Genomic DNA, 21,581 nt, shown 5'->3' with positions numbered 1-21,581 from the left:
GTAGCCCAGGCTGGCCTCAAATTCACAGCAATCTTCCTGCCTCGGCCTCCCAAGTGCTGCGATTATAGGTGTGTGTCACCACACCTGGCTCTTCATTTAATAATTCTGCATTTTTACTCTCTGTGGTAACTTGGGTAGAATAATATGAAAATCATCTTTCAGAGATGTCCCCATTGTTTGCAATTCCAGGCACTGTTTTCACTAGACTATTAGTGGATTTCTTTTTTTTTTTTTTAATGTATTTAGTACAGGGTCTATAGGGTCTCACTACACAGCTTGGACTCGTAGTGATCCTCCTGTTTTCAGCCTCCCAAGGGCTGGGATTCCAGGCACGCACCACCACACCCAGTCTCAATCACCAGCTCAGCGTGCCTCAGGGGTGGGGTCGGCACAGCACGCCAGGGATCGAACTCTTGTCCCTGCATGTGCCTAAGCAGGTGCTTTAATCGGCTGAGCTATTTGGCCAGACCCTATTAGTGGGTCTTGAGGGAGCGAGGCAGATTTACCTTATAGTTAAGGAAACTCTAGTTTGAACCCATCATGTACACTGCCTCTCCCAAGATCCTCTAGCTAATACGGTTTGTACTTTGTAATCTTATTCTTAAAGAAAGACCCCCCAAATGGTATACTTTGGGATCCCCAAAACATGGATCTGGCCTTGCAGGTAAGTAGCATGAGATTAGATCAAAAAGACTAAAAAATGTGTCTATTTTATATCATAATTCTATTCAATTCAAGATCAGAGTTATAGAGGTTAAATCCTATTTCAATAAATACAACACAAATATTTCATAAATGTTAATAAAGAGTGTTTCAAAGCCAGGCAGAGTGCATGTCTGAAATTCCAGCAATCTGGGAGGCTGAAGCAGGAGGATCACAAGTTCAAGCTCATGCTGGGCAATTTAGTGAGATCTTGTCTCAAAATTAAAATGGTTTGTTTGTTTGTTTGAGACAGGGTCTTGTTATATAGTCCAGGCTAGCCCTGAATGCCCTCTGCAGCCTGGGCTGGCCTCAAACTCACAGCGATCCTCCTGCCTCAGCCTCCCTGGTGCTGGGATTACAGGCAAGTGCCACCATGCCTAGCTCCTTCAAAAAAAAAAAAAAAAAAAATTAAGAGACTGGGGATATAGAATAGTGCAAAAGTCCTGGGTTCAGTGCCCAATAACTTAAAAAGAAAAACCCAGCCAATAGTTCATCTACTAAACACTAATAATAACTTTAACAAATTAAATGAAACTGATTACCTACAGTCATGGTTAGAGATCTAGCAATGTATATGATGCTACAGAGCTGCAGGAAGCTAAGGGGAGCCAGTTTACAGACCCTGTGACTCTAACGACAAATTGTTCAACAAGCCCTAATGGAGGCATCCTAGTAAGTCAGGCATCCCGCATGTGGCTTAGCATGTGACTTATTCACGACTGAAATAGTTAAGAAGCCCAGAGGATGCTGAGGGCTTTTGTATTCCACAATAGAACTGAATTCTCATTGTGGTCATGCGGCTGTGCATTAAAGCTCCTCTTTGTCAGAATATAGACACTAACTTTCTGCTTGTCACTTTTCTTCTTTTCTGTTTCATCTGTCATCAAATTTCTCCCACACCAAGAAATACAAACCAAACTGAGAGCCCAACTGGTGGGTAATAGAAGTTCATATAACACAAATTTCCCTGCCCAGAACCTGGTTGGATGTAATCCCAAAGTCTTCCATGGAATTTTCCTATTAAAACCCAGGCAAAAAGAATCCATTAAGGTATTCCTCAATGAAGAGGCAGAAAAGGGATCTCCCAGACCTCGCAAGCCATTTATTTATTTTTGAAATACAGAGCAACTGGGGGGGTGGGACCACAACTTTCTCGGGGAATGTTTAAGCAGTAAACATTCCTCCAACCCTACAGCATACATTATGCAAATTGTTTTCCCACTGCACCAATCTCCTTCTGCAGGAGCCCTTTGTGTCCCCACCCTGTAGCTGGCTGAGCTGGAAGCACGCCCCCCATCGCCTGCCACTGCCAGAACCACACACATAATGTGGGCTTTGTTTACGCGTCCATAAATATTTCACAACTCCAAAGCAGTGCAGTTCCCAGCACAAACAGAAAGGAATATTCCTAAGCAATTTCAGGGTCATCAGCGCACTACAAGGGCACCCCAAACAGAGCCGGTCTCACAAAGACACGGGATTGGGAGGGGGTCATTCAGGATTGGACCGATGTCAAGCGGGTCAACTAGTCTCTGGGGCAATTTGCTGAGCTGACATTGCAGGTACAAGAAAAGCAGAGGGGCTTTGTTGCTCAAGAAAAAAACCCTCTACCTGATCATGATGCACCAGCAACCACTCGCAAATACATTAAGTGGGAGCTAAATCATTAGCTAGACTCAAATGGAAACCTGGCGGCACTATTGGCGTCCACCTTTCCTGGGAGAAAATTCCTCACTATTCAGTGCTGTTCTTCCGCTGAGAGCTGCAGTTGCCAGGTCTGCAACAACAGAAAGGAGAGAAATCTACCTGGGAAGCAAAGTCAGCCTCTGGGGCTGGTAGGGCTGGCAATGGTTCCTAAGCGAGCAGAACTCCCAACAGCTGTTAAAGTCCACTTAAAGCACACATGTAAGAATCTTTGCTCTTTGTGCACTACCCTAAGTCACCATTCAACTCTGGTCCCATACAAAACTAAAAGCAGGTTTTTTTTTTTTTTCAGTTGATAATAATGACAAAAATAATAATCAGCGGGTACACTAAAGACAATCTGCAAGGAGAGGAGCTACCTGGAGTCCCGATATCATTTTCTTTGCTTCCTCCATTTCTTTTTCTAAATGTTCTTGTTGTTCCAACAGCTGTTCTTCCCATGAGGTCTCCAGATAGGTTCCAGGGCTCCCTGGCCGCCAGTCTCGGGGTAATGGAGAGTCTGTGTCCTCTATAAAATGAGACGTGGGGGTGGGGGTACAGTTCATGTTGAAGCAAGCCGATTTCTGGCAGAAAGCATTCACCGAGGAGTTCAGAGGTTCAGGTCACCTGCTTTGTGAACCTGCTTTCACAGACAAACTGGACTCTCCACCAGGTGGGGTTGTGGGGCACAAGGCGCTGGAAGTTAACTCTGGCTCTAGGCTCAGGGACCCATCAGGACTCAGGGAACTCTTATCTTCCTAGACCCTTGAGAAGCAGCAGCCCCACTGCCAGTCTTGGTATGGGACACACATTTTACTCTCAGTTCTCCGGCCTGCCATCTCCAGCCCGCCATTCCCAGAGCCTGATTTTGCCACATACAACAGAAAGAAAGGTCAGTGCACCAAAAACAAATTCCTGTTGGCTCCCCTGGAGGTTTAGGTGGGAGACCATAATTCAATATTCCTTTGAGTCATAATGGAATCCCTTTCACACAGAAAATTGTGTGAATCACATAGGAAACAAAAACAGTAGAAGTATTCTTACAAAACTGTTTAATATTGCCTCCTGGTTTGACTCCCCTCCCTTTAAGACTTCTTGGCTCTGTTTTCCTGGCCTACTTTTATCCTCACTATCCAGAAAGATATAAACTCTTTTAAATGTCTTCATAAGAAGAGTAGGATAATTCCTCTCAGTTGTGCTGAAGACTAAACGGAGTAATTTAAAGGCTGTGATGTAGCTCAGTGGTAGAATATTTGCTCAGCCTGCACAAGGCCCTGGCTTTAATCCTCAGAACCACAAAACAAACAAACAAAAAGTTATATGCAGAGCCCTGAGGTACTCTGGCTCAGAGCAGGCACTCAGTAAATATTCCTCTCCTCCCTCCCTCAGGCTCGAGGAGTTTGTGACTCAACAGCATGGCTGATGTTGGTTTTAATGCCAAGTCTGAAGAGGAACAGAGTATAGAAGAATTAGTTTTTCTTTTGCTGGCTTCAGTTTCATTACAACACTTAGGGGGTGAATGAAATTCAATCTAACCTTTGTGCATGGATTCTCCCATGCTTCTGTTTATGTAGGAATAAAAATGAGGCTTTTTGCCTTGTACAACAGCAAGAAGTGGAGATTAAGAAGAAGTCTACACAAATGGAACTCTTTTCTGTAGCCAGCAGGCCAAGCCTAACAGGGATCTGCCTTCTCCTATATGTTCTCGCAGTTGTCTCAGTCATACTATGCATTCCCAGCCCCCATTTAAGTTAGCCAAGCACCCAAATTATTGGTCTAAGACAAAAATAATACAAAGTGATTTTCTAATTCACAGGCAGCTGGCTAGGGAGAGGACTGCCTAAGCTGCTATATGATTTTTGACAGCTAGGACACCAGAAAGGACGCTCTCTAAGAGGATGACCATATTAATTGGCTCCAAGGCATTAGAGCACAAGCCACGCAGAGGAACAAGGCCAGGGAGCTTGGAGACAGGCAATCAGGACCTCTAAATTCTTCTGCTGAGAGTCACTGCCTGAGTCGAGGAAGGCAGAGAGAGAGAGCTTATACCTGTTCTGTTCTCTATTCCTTCCGAGGGAATAATCGCAAGATCAGCCTTCTCCTCTGCCTGGGTTATAATGGACTCACTCTTGGCACTGTGGATGGGACTGGGTGAAGTCAGGCTGTGAGCAAAGAAAAGGGGAGAGAAGCAAACATTCTTTTAGAAGTAAACTTTCATAATTTATCTTAAAGACATGCTCGTATTCATCTTACTCCAAATGCCACAATACCTAACCCATCATAAGAACACATTATCTGTTGAATGATGAATTTGAATGAATTAAACCAATGCATGAATGGATAACATACTCCTAGGAAGACTTCTCCACAACAAAGCTGTCTTTAAGCATAATTGAGAAGAGAAATATCAGAAGAATTGGTAGCCTCTACCACGACCATCTCCAGACCCATGTTCAAATGCTGGTGCTTGTATGTGTCTTAGAAGCTTTTGGAGCTGGAAGGAAATCTTATCTCCAGTACCCTGATCTCTAAATACATGCAGGACCAGCAGAGTGGCCACAGATCACTCTAGGCTGATCCAAAGGAGGGCACAGGGTAAGAGGTAGTTCAGGGGCAGAAGCTGCTAGAATTGACAGCACCAAGCAGGGAAGAGGAGCAGTAATCTATCAACAATTGAGCCAGGACATGAGAAGAGTAATAGGTCAAAAAGAAGAAAAACCTGCTAGGGATAGTAAAAGCGAACTGGATTTACTCTTTTCAGAGACTTATCTGTATTTTCCAGTTGCCATCAGAAACCTCACAACAACTCATCAGTTCTGACGTAACTACTAGCCTTGGGAGGAACTGTTCAGATTTTCAGGGAAGTGTGAGTTCGCATCTCTGGAACAACAGCAAAACAAGGTGGGAACATGGAACTGATGCTTTTCTGACAAGGACAAAGGAGTCTGAAGAGCCATTTCTCTTTCCACCGCATCTTGAGAACATCAGCAATGAAAGAATCTCAGGGGCTGTGGGGTCCGCAGACCTAGCCCCCCTCTTAGGCATTCTTGCCAAATCCATCACCCAGACAACAGTGAACGTGTCTAGGATTCACTGACCCACATAATGTGCCCCTGAAGTCTCCCAGGCTAATCCTCGCAACACCGATCAGGAGTTAACATTTCATCTTCCTAGAAACCAGCAAAAAACAAGAGCTAAACACAGCAGAAAGGGCCAGAGATTTCAAAACCTGGGAAGCAGCCTGAGAACCAGTGTCTCATCCTCCTTAATGGATGTCAAGGAGCTTTGGTGGGAATAAGCACAACCAATACTCTGTCCTCTTCCTTCTTCAAGATAGAGGGGAGAAAGTAAGGTATTGTCCTATTTCAAGCTAAAGGAAGTTGCTAAACCATATTTATAGATCCATAACTCAAACAGGTCAAGAGACAAGAGGTGATAAGAAGTGGCATTCAGAAATGATGAGTGGTTTCTAGTACGCCTTTATCCATCTTTAACCACTTATGCAATATGACTCCCAGGCCAACATGAATTAGCTGCTGGAAAAGCTACTGTCTAAGGATACTTTGTCATTTATAAGGAGAACAGATTTATGATCTCTCAGGCCTCAGCATTTACATCTTGCAGAAATGGGAATCTAGGTGCAGAAAGAAGCCTGTGACCTCTGGCTCCTCTTGGAAGAATAAGAGACACCATCACTTTCTCAGCTGACAAAGTGCTATGGATGTCATGTTCCACTGCATGCATTTGGCTGGACCCCGGAAGGTATGTGCCAGACAAAGGTGGGGAGTATATGTGGAAAACTACTTTCCTAAAAGCACAGACGCATGCTCAGCTCCACCCCTTTCCTCCCCAGGGAGCTGCCTCCCATATATGGGCAGAAGGAGGCGGATGTCTGGATATCCAGCCCCACTGGGGGAGTGGCAGAGCAGCCACAGGAAAACAACATTTCCCTTTCTTGAATTGAGGCTGCCAGGGTGAGGCCACAGAGGTAAGCCCAGGAAACTAGATGGCCAAATCAAAAGATTAAGGACCCAAGGAAGAAAAGTCCTAAGGCACCGTCCTGCCTCCCTAAGTATCTCCTAGAAAGGAAAATGCGGTCAGTCTTCTGCCTCAGGGCAGAGAAAAGTGTTTTAATGCTAATTGATTCCAAGATTTGTGCCCCTCCCCGACTGATGTAAAAGCCCTGTTTTATACACAAATAATCCCACACAAACCATCCTAATCCTCTCTTAGGGCCAAGAACGACTAATTACAAATCGAGTCGGACTGGTGATGCATTTCTTAATTGCCACAGGTCTAGTACCTCTCCCATCTTTATTTATCAGACAAGCTATCTATCTGCCAGCGAAGATACTTTCAAATTTTAGAGTCCAAATATTATTTTTAAATGGGTAGTAGGCGAGGAGGGAGAGTCCTGTCCCCCTCCTACAGTGCCCTCCCCTAGCAGAGACACGGGGTAAAAAGCCACCCCTTCTCCTTTTGCTGGCTCCATCCCTACACCCGCCGTATCTTATAGTGATAACCCCTGGTCCAGCATCCTGTTCAACGCGGTACGGCGCCCCACACATCCCATCTGGCTCGAGCATCCTCTTCCAGGCCCGGTCGGTCCCACCCCGTCCCCCACCTCCGAGCCAAAGTGGCTTCCGCTCACCATTTGACTTGCGTCCCTCCCATGGTCCCCTGTCGGCTTGGCTTCAGCAAGCCTGCTTGCCGGGGTGCGGTGGGAGGCTGAGAGTCACATCGCTCCCGATTTCGGGCAGGTCTCCCCGCGCGGGGACCCGAAGCACGAACCCCGGAGGGAGGCTCGCCCGGATTGCCGGAGAAAGTGGGCCGGGCGGAGGCAGGCGTCTCGGGCCCCGAGCCGGGGGCGCTCCCGGGTGCGGGGCGCGCTGTCCCGGCAGCTCAGACTCTGCGGCAGCCCGGCCTGGGCGGAAGCCGCCTCCCCGCGCGGGCGGCGGGTCCCCGGCAGCTGCATGGCGAGCTCGGCGGCCGCGTGGCCCCGGGTGTCCCCCGGAGCGTGGGCATCTCAGCCCATCTCCGCCTAGAGGCTGCTAGTCCCGGCCGGCAGGGTGTGCGGGGACCCTCTCCGCGCCGCCTCGCGCTCCCGCCCCTCCCAGGCTGAGCTGTCACCGCGGGGGGCAGAGGTAGGGGCGGGGCGGGGTGCCTGGCAGCCCCGGGGCGGGCGGGTGGGGTGGCGGGTGCGGTACCCGCGCTGGGAGCGTGGCCGCCCCGCTCCGACCCCGCCCTCGGTGGACCCGGGTCCCGCAGATCTGAGCCGCGCGCAGCTTAGCCCGGATCCCGCGGGAGGGGGCGGCCGGCGGGGTGGAGACCCGCGGGTACCGCTGCTTCCCACCTTGCCCTGCCCCGGCACCGTGCTGGGCTGTTACTGGGGGCTGGGCAGAGGTCCGCGGAGCAACAGGCAGCACAGTCTCGCCGAGCCACCCTGGAGCAGCAGGGGAGGGGACGGAGACGCCAGGGGCGATCGGCCCACTCCCCACCCACTGCAACAACTGCCCGGATCTCCGGGTCACTTCTGGGGTCGTGGGGACCCCGAGGTGGGGGTGTCGAAGAGGCAGGGCTGGGGGCGACCGAGCTTGTTGAGTCCCCGGGGAGCTGACAGAGCCCTGTCCTTCCCTTCCTCAGGTTCACTGAAGAAAAGCAGGGTGCTGACCGAGCATCCCAGAAAGCTGAAGGAGGGGCTGGTGTTTGAGGAAAAGCAGAAGAGGAGAGGAAAACGGAATGGTGAATGCAAGCTGCGCTCCTCTATCTCTTCTAGAGAACAGTTACCCTTAGCCTGCGGCACCCCGATCTCCGGTGGGTCCCAGTTCCGTCTCAGCCCTGCCTGAGGCTTCCCACCAGCAGAAGGAAGCCGGTGGGGATCCTCAGAAGGAGACCCACAGACCGCCTTTTCTCTCGGCTCTGTAACTCAGGCAGGCACTGTGAGGCTCAAGAGAAAGCAAGGCCTGTAGGCAGGTAGGGAGCAGGAGATCTCATTACAGAAGGAAGCGCTTTGATGGTTCAAACAGCAAGAAACGAAGCATGGGCTTAAATTCCCCTCAAGAGCTCACCAAGTGCTTAATGGGTATGGGTTTCCTTTGGGGAGGCCAAAGACGTCCTCTAAGTGGTCAGCAGTAATGGTCACACATCCTTATGAAGGCATTCACTGACAATGAATTACACACTTCTAAATATTTAATGGTTAATTTTATATTATATGGGTTTTTACAAATAAAATGGCCCAACTATCAAACATAAAATTTTAAAATTGAACAAGGTTACCAGTATATTAAAATGTTGCAAAGAATACCACACTAAAGTAGGAAATGGTCCATCAAAATGAAAGGAATTTTATGAGGAAAAGAAATAGGTGGAAGACGGCCTGGGGATGTACAGTGGTATAGTCCTTGCCTGGCCTGCAAGTCCCCAGCTCTGTAAATTAAGTAATTTTTAAAAAGAAAAGGAGGAAGAAAATAAAAATATAAATACCCATGAGAGTTAATTAGGCTTAAACAGAACAGACTAACTCGGGTTGTCGTAGGAAAGAAAAGGTCATCAGATTATAAATTAAGTATGATTCCACAATAAAATCAAGTTAGTCAATACGCTAATGTGATTTAGGGATGTGTTTATGGGAGCATGATGTATTTTAGCCAGGAAAATAATCTTTTTCTGCCACTATAGCTGGGCATTGGTCAGGCTTCGAGTAGCACACAGTGTCCTGTTCTGCTTTCTGCACTTGGCTGTAAGACAAACAGCCTCGGCTAAGGTCACAGCTGCCGCATAGTAACCTCCCGCAATCTCCAGCCCTACAAATGTACACTGGGAACACTAATGCTTCAGTCAAACCTGCTTGGTGTTTTCTGCTATGAGCTTCATACACCTTTCTTGGGCCACAGCTTAAAAGAGTTGTGCTCAGGCTCCAAGTTTCACGCAGCACAAGGATACTCACTGGCTATCAGCAACTCCCGCAGCTGTATCAGGGCTGGGCTCTAACAGGTCCAAGTCATGCCCCCATGTGGTCACACTGGGGATCTGCGGTTTTCACACAGACAAAATTCACCAACACCCTACCCCACCTTTCTCACACAAAGCCATGGGCACTGTTAAGGGCATCTTTTTCAAACTAAACATAAAATGGATTAGGTGACTTACTTCTTGTTATGCTGCTAGTTGGAGCTGAGAACCCCAAGACCCCGAGAACCTCAGCTCTCAGACAGGATTCTAGTGGTAAAGAATCTGAGGCCGCGATTACCTGGAGCAGGTGGACTCACACGGGGACTGCTGCGGGGACCTTTGCTGCCCTTCGTATTGCTGCACCAACGCCCGCACGCTCCAGTACGGATTCTCAATCTCCTCGTCCATGCTGCTGTTCCTACAGCCAGGGGCACCAGCAAAGCAGAGGGTGTCAGTTCTGCAGTTTAGACAACTGTACTGCTACTGATGAGCTACTGATTTTATACATGTTATAGGGAAGAAAGAAGGCAAAACCTGCCTCAGAGGCACTTGCAACTTGGTACAGAAGGAAGACACCAAAACAAGTCCCTTTGCTCATCCCTGCAGCACCGTGGGCTGACACTGTTCCTCAGCAGAAACGCAACCCCAAAGCACTTTTTGCCCTGACTCTCTGAACAGCTTGGCCTTCTGGATTTCTGGGTAGGGGATCCCCCAGAAGCACTTTGCTAAAGATATGTATTTAAAATTTGAGCCAGGCATGGTGGGGTACATCCGTAATCCGAGCACTCTGGAGGCTGAGGCAAGAGGATCACTGCAAGTTCGAGGCTTACCCGAGCTAGTGAGTTTAAGGCCAGCCTGAACTATATAGTGACACTGTCTCAAACGTACACACACACACACACACACACACACACACACACACACTGGGGCACCAAAACCATAGCTTTCACTTATAGTTCCTGTACATTCTGCTAACTGTAGAACAAGCCCTCCCCAACCTCCATTCCATGCTCTTTCCTGCAACATGAGGTTTGGGTGCTATTTCTATCTACTGCACAGTATCAGAAAATACTAGAGAGAGAGAGAGAGATCAGTTCCCACGCCCAGATTTTTTTACCCTCACCTCTGTCTGTATCGGAAAATATCCCGTCCTGACCGTGACATGTCATGGCACACGTCAGCCAGAGCAGCGGCTGCGCCCTGAGCCACTGCAGTGGCACAGTGAGGTTGGTGGCTCTGTGGTGGGGCTCTGGAGTCCCGCCCTTGGCTCACTGTCCTGCTAGAGCCGGGCTTGAAATGAGCGGCCAAGGCGAGGACCAGCCTCATGATAGACTTGAGGTTTCCTTCCACAATATCTGAAGGAGAGAGAACAACAGGTCCTGAGCGGACAGCGAGGCTGAGGGCACGGGCACTAGGTGCATTGCCAGGGTAACAGGCAGGCAAGGCGGGTAGAAGATTTTTTAAAAGCAAGTATAATGAAGTACAACACTGTTTGGAAAAGAGAACTACAAGGCTCTTGCCGAGCTCAGAACAGGGGCATCTTATAGGGACCGGGGATATATTCCTAAAGGCAGTGAGTTTTCAACTAATACTAGATGGATGAATACATAGGTATGAAAGTCTAGATAGGAAAGCTTGATGTACGAGAGCTACACCGTCCCATAGGAGAGCCACGAGCAACATGTGGCTACGGAGCGCTTGAAGTGTCACTATTCTGCACTGAACTGTGCTATACAGTACTTAACACTCATACACAAATGCAAAATATCTTATTAGCGTAGAATGCAGAATAGTCCATAGCTTTATATTGCTATCATGCTGAAGTATTATTTTGTATATGCTGAGTTAGAACACTATTAAAATTAATTTCATCTGTTTCTTTTCTTTTAAAATGTATTTAGTACAGGGTCTCACTACACAGATGGGACTCGTAGTGATCCTCCTGTTTTCAGCCTCCCAAGTGCTGGGATTACAGGCATGCGCCACCATGTCCAGTCTTAGTCACCTTCTGAGCGCGCCCTGGGAGTGGGGCTGGCACGGCATGCTGGGTATCAAATGCTGGTTGCTGCACTTGCCTAAGCAGCCGCTTTAATCCGCTGAGTTATCTGGCTGGCCCTTATCTGTTTCTTTTCTGTAATGTGGCTATGAGAAACTTTTAAGTCCCCTATGTTACGCATATTATATGTCTGTCATGGAGGAACTAAAAGAACATTGGCACAACCAGAGTGCCAGGCCCGGGGGAGGAAGGAAAGATGAGGCTGCCAGGGCAGGACTCCAAGGTGAGCCGTGGGAGACAGGGGAGCTGTAGGGACAGCTTAGATTCTGCCCCGTGAGCCTTCAGATGCAGGAGGAGCACAAGTTCTCGTACTCCTGCATCATTCTGGCTGCAGTGTGGAAGGCAAAGAGGAGGGACAAAAGCCATGCAGTAGGACTAATTAGGAAGCTTGCATTTCTCCAGGTAAAAGAAAACGATGTCCTGAATGCCTCTGTTCCCTCAAAATAGCTGACTTTACTGGGCCAGATCCCCAAGCCCACTCCACATGGGGACCAGAACAAAGATGTATGTCTGGCATCCTAAATCCTGCCCTAGAAAAAAAAGAAGAAAGCAGACCAAAAAAACAATGTGATAGATCTGGTGAACATAAATGAAAGGAGGTGGGTAAAATTCTTTGTGTAGCTTCAAAATCTCTCAAATATGCAAAGCCTGGAAAAGAGTTCTTTTCCAGATGTTCTCTATGTCAGTATTTGCTTACCCGAATGACCCAGCACATGAAGCACCACTAATCCCACATGAAAGGAGAGCTCTTTCTGCTCTCATTTGCATCAGATCCACATGCAGTAAGACCCAGAATCTGAAGCTAGAAGCAGACTTAGGCATTTCTAGAGAAGAAGCTAGGGGACCAGGGAGCCTAGGCTTTCTCGGGATACCTACACTGCTTCCACCTTGCAGCCTGGCAAATCTGCCTGGGTCACGCCACCGCTGAAGACCAGATACACAGCCCATACTATCCCAGTATCAAAAAAGAAAGGCTATACAATTTTCCTTCTAGAAAACTGGACAGAAACGGCATAGGTTGTGACAATTTGAAATAATACTTGGCCATGAAACTCAAGGAACTTGAAGAAATGTGATCTATCTTCATTTTTGATAACTTAAACGAAACAGTCTAAAATTAATATCCCAGTTTTGTCATTTCTTCTCTTATCATTAATTTTCCCCATGCACATTCAAGTACATCTGTATTCAATTAAACTGCATAGAGAATGTCTATCTCCATCTGGATTTCCAAAGCACTCAGATTTTGATAATCACTCCAACTGGACAACTTGGGGGAAATGATACAAGGTCACGGGGCTGAGCCTGCTGCAGTCTGCTCAGAGCTCTTGGCTACACACCCAGCTGCATTTCCAAGGCTGGTAAAGGTGGGGGAGGCTGAACACATTCATCTGCCAAGGATGCGAGGGGCGCTGCGCTGACCTTTAGCTGAAGTCTGGTGCATGCGAATCTTTTTGGAGGCCACAAACTGTAGCACCTTCTCCACGTTATTTTTCATCTCTTGTTGGTTGCTAGGACTCATCTGTACCCCACTCAGCTTTTCTCCTGCTGTTAAAAGACAGAGAATGTATTACAGGGAGGAATATTTTCCACATTTCATAGCAGCCAAACACACAGGAAGAGGTTTTGATATGAAGCCTAAAATTATCACCTAAATGTATAAGTGAGATAAGTCCTGGCATGTGTAATCTGAAGGGGGAAGAGGAAGATGAAAAGCCTTTTGGAGAGTGTTTCTATGAACTCAGGGTCCTGTGAGGTTATGGTGTGTGCACTTATCTATTCAGCAAACATTCTGTCATGTGTCAGGCCCTTCTGTGGGCACCAGGGGACAGTGGCCATGTAAACAAGGTCCCTTCCCTCATGGGGTTTACATCTATGAACAGCAGAAAACAACCAACACAACAAGGTAATGCTCCATGTACCTTCAGGTAAGCACTGTGAGGAGAAATAAAAAGGAGTGATCAGGCCTCTCTGATAATATATATTTGTACAGAGACTGCATAAAACAGGAAATGTTAAGAAAAGGAATCATTCCAGCTTGGGGAACCACAATATAGACCAAGAGCTGGGCATGGGCTCCGTGCACACGGGAAGAGATACAGGAGCAGCGGCAGCATAGCCCGTGTGAGTGTGCAAGGAGCAAGTGCAAGCAGAGGCCAGAGAGGCGGGCCGTCCAGGCAGCTGGTGTGGGTCATAGCGAAGTACCTGAATTCTAAGGGGAATAAGAAGCCAACAGAGTTTCAGCAAAGGAGTAGCATTCTCCAATTTGCTTCTCAAAGTTGACTCTGTGGATGTAGATAATAGCAGGGAAGAAAGAGAGATTAGTCAGGACAATAATGAAAATAGTCAAGGGATAATGATGGTTTGGGTTCAAGTGGAAGACGATGACAGGTGAGAAGTCAGATGTTGATTATATTCTCAATATAAGCCACACTGTAGGTGAAGAATTAGAAAGGATACACAAGGAAGAACAGCTTCTAAGGGTTGAGGAGATAGCTTGGTAGAGAGTACTTGCCTAGTGTGGTGGGACATGTCTATAATCCCAGCACGAGGGAGACTGAGGCAGGAGGACTGCCACAAGTATGAGGTCAGCCTGGACTCCTGAGTTAACTCAAAGCCTGAACTACACAGTGAGATCCTGTCTCAAAAAAAAAAAAAGAAAGAAAATACTCACCTCATATTTCTGAGGCTCTAGGTTCAAGCCCTAATACTAGGGGGAAAATGACTTCTGAGTGTTCTGCTTTAGCAACTGGGTGGATGATAATGTGAAATGTTCCTCAGATGAAGGAACCTGGAGGATAAAGGCATTAATGTGGGGAAGGAAATCACAAGTTCTGATGAGGGCATGTGAAATTAGTGCTGCATGTTAGATACCTGAGTAGAGATTTTGACTAGGAAAGTAGATACGTCTAGAACTCAAGGAAAAGTTAAGGGCTAAACATACAGATTTGGATAGAGACATTGAAGTTACTTTTAGAGTGCAAAGTCATAATTTAAAATAGTGTTTCAGGTCTGGGTATGTGGCTCGATGGTAGAGCACTTGTGTAGTATACACCAGGCCCTGGGTTCAGCACCTTAAAGGGCAGATTGGCTTCTAAGTTTTGGGGAGGTAGCTTGAGAAAGAAAGAACACTGGAGGTGGGAGAGAGAGAAGAGAGGAGGGAGAGAGAGAGAGAGAAAGAGAGAAAGACAGAGAGACAGAGAGAGAGACAGAGAGACAGAGACAGAGAGACAGAGAAAGAGAAGAGAAAGAGAAGAGAAGAGAAGAGAAGAGAAGAGAAGAGAAGAGAAGAGAAGAGAAGAGAAGAGAGGGGAGAGAGGGGAGAGAACAGAGAACACAGAGACAGGGAGAGAACACAGAGATAGAGAGAAAGAGGAAGAGAAAAGAGAAGGGTTTAAAAATCTGGGTTTTGAAAAAACAAGAAGACAGATTCGGATCATTTCTAGATGGTCATCTCCCAGCATGACTGGGAAGACCTGCCCAGGCTAGCTGCCTCCAAAGAAGAGAAGGAGCAGCGAGTGAGATACAGGTAAAAAGGGGGCTTTTAGCTTCGTATCCTTTAGGATTTCCCACCAGAAATTTTTTTTAAAAAATAGGCTCCACATATAACTTATTTAAATAGATGAAAAATTAAGTGCTTAAAATGGACTTTGGAATTAACCCCAGTCTAGGTTGATGTTTCCACTTTAGCCTTTACAGTTACGCAACTCTGTAGAGTTGCTTAGCCTCTCTAGACTTCATAACATGAGCAAAATAGTCGTGCAGGTTGGGCATTACTAGCCTAAAGATTTCAGATTTTCAGGTTAGTAACGCTCTATTCAAATATTCTAAACTCCAAAATCTGACACATTTCTAGCCACAAACATTTGACACCCACATCAAAAATAAATCCAAACAGTGTGCTTAACTTCTTTGCTTCACACTATGTATTACTATTTACTCAACAAATTTATTTGTGTAAATCCTCTTTTAAACTTATTTCCTGAAAGTGGGGACAACGGCATCTATTTGCTAAGGATGTGACAATTAAACGAAATTAAACAAGATAGAAAGTGTCCGACGCTGGCATTCCTGCGGACACCTTCATCATCACTACAAACAGATGCTCTGATGAACTCAGCCTCTGTCCCTACAAAGGGACTCAGGGATGGGCTGCCTGATGCAAAGCTGGCTCCCTCTGCACTCCCTGCCACCCCCACAGCCCTCAAGGAGCCCAAAGCAGAGCCAGATGACTAACAAAGGTTTCAGTACCTGTAAGGTGCCCCTAGTTAGGAATTGTGGAAACAAACAAACAAATTGCACTATGCACGCTCTTAAAGAACTCTGTCTCTGTAGAAGACAGGTAAGTACACAAGTCATTATGACTACCATTCAGTGAGAAAAAGAATTACAGCACTATGGACAAACATTAAGGAAATAAGGTATGATGCCCTTTAGTAAGAATGACACCAGGGCTTCACAAGAGAAAAATCCTTTCATAAAACAAACAGCAGGATCCTAGAGGGGTCTTTTTGCTGATCACAGACATAGAGGGGTCCTTTTGTGCCTGGCTGCTGCTTCCTTTTCTAGTCTTGGTTGAGACAGCAGGTCTCCTGGTGGGACTCTGTGAAAGCACTACTTTTGGCAGGCTTCAGCTTAGACACCAATGCTTCTGGTCTACCCTCCTGCAACCCGAAGTCTCTATAGTGTCCCTCCCATGTACTCCTCTCTGAATCAGTCCTATTAGAGTACTAAGTATGCAAAAGAACTGACTTTTCTTTCTAGTCTTTCCACTTAGATTGACTCTTGAGAACACAAACTGTGCTTATCATATTCTTAAACATAATATAATACCTGCCACACAGTGTTTAGTGAGAAATAAACAGATGGATGCTGAGCAAAATCTGGTTTTATTTTGTAGCGCAGGAGATTGAACCCAAGGCCCTCACACTGAGCTAAATCCCAGCTTCCTTATTATTTCTTATTTTGAGACAGGATCTCACTAAATCACTCAGTTGCTCAGGTTAAGATTGAACTTGCAGTCCTCTTGCCTCAGCCTCCCAGAGTCCTGGGATTACAGGTATATGCCACCTTGCCCAACTTGATCAAGTATTTTAAGTCTTTTCTATTTCCATTGCCATATAGGCTGAAAGAGAAATACCCTGCTTTGAAGGGCATATAGATGATAAACGTGGTCATATTCTGGTCTACAGTAGCATCAGAGTCCAGGACCAACTGACCAACAATCTCAATGAGATATGCCAGGATCACCCCATCCCGGAGATCCTGTCGCAGGTCTTGCACAGGCTTCACCGATGGCCTCTTCTTCAGCTGTGCATTCACCCAGGCTACATAGGCCTGCAGCTGTTGCTGGAAAATAAAAGGTGGAAATCAGGTAAGTTGGCGCATTACTTTATTCCTTATCCTACAGCTCTAAGGCAGCATGAGAGATTGGAGTATGAAGGCGATCTTCATCCAGAAAGAGAAGGAAGAGGTTTTAAGGAAAGAATTAAAAAATGGCATCAGGGTCAGACTCAGAGAATGTCCTAAAATTCTTAGTTTTGTACTAGTCTCTAGGGATAACATAACCTCTGACTTGAGTGACACTATGGACAGAGATAAGGAGGTACTTCAATGACTGTGACTTCGGCTTCTCTTGAGTTTTGCACTACCGACAGGGATGGCAGGCAGCCCCAGGACCCAGGCCAGTTCTTAGATGTAATCAGTATTGCTAGCAACTCACCAGGCTTTTCAGTAACAATCTCTCACGCACTGTACGTACAACAGACTGTGACACTCATACAAATGATCTTGCCGAGCCGGAGATAAACAATAACCCACACTCAGAGCTCCCGCCTGGCTGCTTTCTTCACAATGAGATTTATATGAAACCATCTCACAGTTAACCCAAGATTTACTCTCCTAACCCCATAATCCTAGGATTGCTAGGGAGTTAGTTTTAATCCTTGCTTTATGTTGTCAAAGATCTGGTTCCCTAAAGCTGACACAAAAGGGTAGTTACTGCAGACTGAGTGGTACCTTCAGTTGCTTCAAAGTTAGAATCCTGTTTCATTAGAAAAACATCAGGCGGGCTGGTGAGATGGCTCAGTGGTCTAAAGCACCTACTTAGAACAAGCTTAGCCAAAGCACAGGGACCGCGGTTCAACCCCCAGCACCACATGCCAGCCAGCCCCGCCCCCTGGTGGGCTGGGCTGGCCACACACACACACACACACACACACACACAAATAAATAAAATAAATAAATTTGGGAAAAAAATTAAAAAAAAAAACACATCAGGCATTTAGGCAGAGACGCTAGAATGTTCTAGATGCTAGAACTCATCCCAACACTGGAACAACCATACACATCCCACGTAGTCCACTGAACAAGACTGGTCAGAAGATGGACACTAATTTCTAAGTAGCACATGAACAATGTCCTAATCCAGACAACAACTGTGCACGGTTTCTATAGCAGCCCAAGACCCTGAACCTAACAATTAAATTCAAGGACTAATTGTATTAGATTATAATTTGGTTGAAGTACAGTTGATTTTTAAATCCTAAGTACTTTCTTAATGAAATGATGTAGAATTATTTCCTGGTAAATTACCCAGTGGCTACTTTCTGAGTTTAAATTAAATCTTCATTTGTTTCATTCTGTCGATTTTTGGGAATAAATAGAGTTCTTTTGTGCTACTGACAAAATGTAGGAAATGCAAGGGGGGAGGGGCTTAGTGCTACTAAGTACCCACCATGAACTAGACACTATGTTTGGTGTTCTCTATGCATTTATTGAATAAATGAATATACGTGTCACAGGACCTGATGCCTAAGTGATGTTTATCAAATAGTCAGGGCTACTGTCATCACCATTATCATTCAATTAAATTTTCAACAAAAGCATTTGTCAGTAAGTTTGAGCTCCACTTTATGGCTGAAGTTTGGAGAGGTTATGTGGCTTCTCCAGTGTTCCTGTAGCGAGAACACCGCAGGTGTGTTAGCAAAACCCAGAAAGTGTTGTCCAGGCATTTACCAAGGGCGTCTTGCTGTCCAGCTCACTGCTAGAACAGTGAGGCTGTGCCTTCTGCCTGACATTGGTGTCTCACCTTACTCTTCTGTCATTGCTGGGACAAATACCTGACACTCAAAATGAAGGAAGGAAAGGTTTATTTAGCTCACAGTTAGTGGAAGTTTCAGTCCATATTCAGCTGGCTCCAAGGTAGAGCGGCACATGGCAGAGGGCAACCTTTCATGGCAGTGGCCAAGAGCAAGAACAAAATGGAGAAGTAGCTGCGACAAGGGCACCAGAGAGCAAGTCTGTCTCCCTTATGTTGCATTCAGGCTATCTGCCCCAGGATAGGTGCAGTACTTAAACCCATAATCCTCAGCAGCACTCATACCCATAATCCCAGCACTATTTATACCCATAATCCTTAGCAGCACTCATACCCATAACCCCAGTGGATCATGAGTTAATCACAAACTCTAGTAGTCCGCCCCATGACTGCATAAGGCTTTGGGGGGAGAACTAGACACAAACCACAACAATAGGCCAGACACCCACTGTTAAGGGCATGCTGAGCTGTGTAAAGCTCCAAGTTCTGTGCTCACCTCACAGCCAAAGCACTGCCTGAAGCAGACCAGGCAAAGGGTGCTCTGGAGTGAGCCACTCCTGTCCGAGGAAAAGGAGGTAAGACCAGAAAAGGCATTAAAAGTAACAGCTCTGCCTATCATCCCGACACTGTTGGAGGCTGAGGCCAGAGGCCTGCAAGTTGGAAGCCCAGCCTGGTTAACGTAGCAATTTAGTGAGATTCTGTCTCAAAACAAAAAACCAAAAAGGGCTGGGGATGTAGCTCAGTGTGAAGATTCTAAGTTTAACCCCCACTACCACATGCAAAATGAATAAATAAATAAAATATCAGGGAAGGTGAAAGTTTAGATTTAAGATGTTTATTATAGCTTTTTTGCAACGGGTTTGCCGCGAGAGCACGGGCATGGTGAAAGCCACCACTAAATCCAAGCCGACATGGGAAAGGAAACGACTCACATTAATATCGTTGTCATCAGACACATGGACTCGGACAAGTCCATCACCAGTTATCTGATCTACAAATGCGGTGGCATCGACAAAAGAACCATTGAAAAATTTGAGAAGGAGGCTGCTGAGATGGGGAAGGGTTCCTTCAAGTATGCCTTGGTGTTGGACAAGCTGAAAGCCGAGCCTGAGCGTGGCATCACTAGTGACATCTCCCTGTGGAAATTTGAGATCAGCACTTATTATGTGACCATCATCGATGCCCCTGGACACAGAGACTTCATCAAAAACATGATTTTTTAAAAATGTTTCCTCTATTCATTTTTTTCTGTTTTATGGTCAGCTCAGCCCACCCTGGGGGCGGGGCTGGCATGGTATGTGGTGCTGGGGATCGAACCAAGGTCCCTGCATGCTTGCCTAAGCTTGCCTAAGTAGGCACTTTAGACCACTGAGCTATCTCACCAGCCTCCTCAAAAACATGATTATAGGCACGTCTCAGGCTGACTGTGCTGTCCTGATTGTTGCTGCTGGTGTTGGTGAATTTGAAGCTGGTACCTCAAAGAATGGGCAGACCCATGAGCAGGCCCTTCTAGCTTACACACTGGGTGTGAAACAAGTAATTGTTGGAGTTAACAAAATGGATTGCACGGAGCCACTCTACAGCCACAAGAGATATGGGGAAATTGTTAAGGAAGTCAGCACCTACATTAAGAAAATCAGCTACAACCCTGACACCGTAGCTTTTGTGCCAATTTGATCACTCCCAAGGATGGCAATGCCAGTGGAACCAACTGCTTGAAGCTTTGGATTGCATCCTCCCACCCACTCGCTCCACTGACAAGCCTTTGCAGCTGCCCCTCCAGGATGTCTACAAAATTGGTGGTATTAGCACTGTCCCTGTGGGCTGAGTGAAGACTGGTGTTCTCAAATTTGGCATGGTGGTCACCTTCACTCTAGTCAATGTCACGACTGAAGTCAAGTCTGTTGAAATGCACCATGAAACTTTAAGTGAAGCTCTTCCTGGGGACAATGTGGTCTTCAACATCAAGAAGGTGTCTGTCAAAGATGTCTGGTGTGGCAATGTGGCCTATGACAGCAAAAATGACCCACCAATGGAAGCAGCTGGTTTCATTGCTAATGTGATTATCCTGAACCATCCCGGCCAGATCAGTGCTGGCTATGCCCCCGTCCTGGATTGTCACACAGCTCACATTGCTTGCAAGTTTGCTGAGCTGAAAGAAAAGATTGATCACTGGTCTGGTAAGAAGCTGGAAGATGGGCCCAAGTTTTTGAAATCTGGTGATGCTGCCATTGTTGACATGGTTCCAGGCAAGCCCACATGTGTCCAGAGCTTCTCTGACTACCCACCTCTGGGTCATTTCGCTGTTCACAATGTGAGACAGACAGTTGCTGTGGGTGTCATCAAAGCTGTGGACAAGAAGGCTGCTGGAGCTGGCAAGGTCACCAAGTCTGCCCAGAAAGCTCAGAAGGCTAAATGAATATTATCCCTGACACCTGACACCCCCGTCTTAACTAGTGGTGGAAGACCAGTCTCAGGACTGTTTCTCCCAATTGGCCATTTAAGTTTAACAGTGAAAGCCTGGTTAATGATAACAATGCATTGTAAAACCTTCAGGAGGAAAGGAGAATGTTTTGTGGACCATTGTGTGTGTGTGTGTGTGTGTGTGTGTGTGGCAGTTTTTAAGTTATTAGTTTTTAAAATCAATACTTTTTAATGGAAACAACTTAATCAAAAATCTGTCACAGAATTTTGAGACCTATTTAAAACAAAGTTTAATGAGAAAAAAAGATGTTTATTATATCAGACACATGACTATTACCCACCTCCATATTCCCCTTGCCTTTGACAGGCTCTCACGACATGTCATCCATGCTGGCCTTGAACTCACTATGTAGGCCAGGCGGGCCTCCAGCTCAGGGTGATCCTCCTGTCTCAGCCTCCTGAGTTCTGGGATTATAGGTACGTAGCATCACACCTTGCGCTTGCTACTTTCCGAAACAGTTCTGGAAGTCCTTCTGTGACTATCTTTAGTTGTGCTGTTGTGGCTACATCAGTGCCCTCAATCAGTACAAAATATTTACCTTGCACAATTATTTTGACCTGGGGAAGAGCCAGAAGTCAGCCTTCCTTTCCCTTTGGAGGCAC

General features: G+C 46.4%; 1 protein-coding gene across 1 annotated transcript in view; it reads right to left on the bottom strand.

Annotated features, from left to right (window-relative positions):
• Positions 1-21,581, bottom strand: part of Dixdc1 (DIX domain containing 1) — an 82,182-nt gene that overhangs the window by 26,148 nt on the left and 34,453 nt on the right. The window contains exons 2-7 of the mRNA XM_023706600.1: positions 16,615-16,744; positions 12,818-12,943; positions 10,463-10,694; positions 9,638-9,757; positions 4,435-4,547; positions 2,766-2,914 (exon numbers count right to left, since the gene is read on the bottom strand). Of these exons, the coding sequence (XP_023562368.1) occupies positions 2,766-2,914; positions 4,435-4,547; positions 9,638-9,757; positions 10,463-10,694; positions 12,818-12,943; positions 16,615-16,744 (870 nt within the window). The remainder of the gene's footprint in view (positions 1-2,765; positions 2,915-4,434; positions 4,548-9,637; positions 9,758-10,462; positions 10,695-12,817; positions 12,944-16,614; positions 16,745-21,581) is intronic.

Source organism: Octodon degus, unplaced genomic scaffold (genome assembly GCF_000260255.1).
Source record: "Octodon degus isolate 3935 unplaced genomic scaffold, OctDeg1.0 scaffold00266, whole genome shotgun sequence".
NCBI lineage: Eukaryota > Metazoa > Chordata > Mammalia > Rodentia > Octodontidae > Octodon > Octodon degus.
This window is presented reverse-complemented; position numbering and strand designations above follow the sequence as displayed.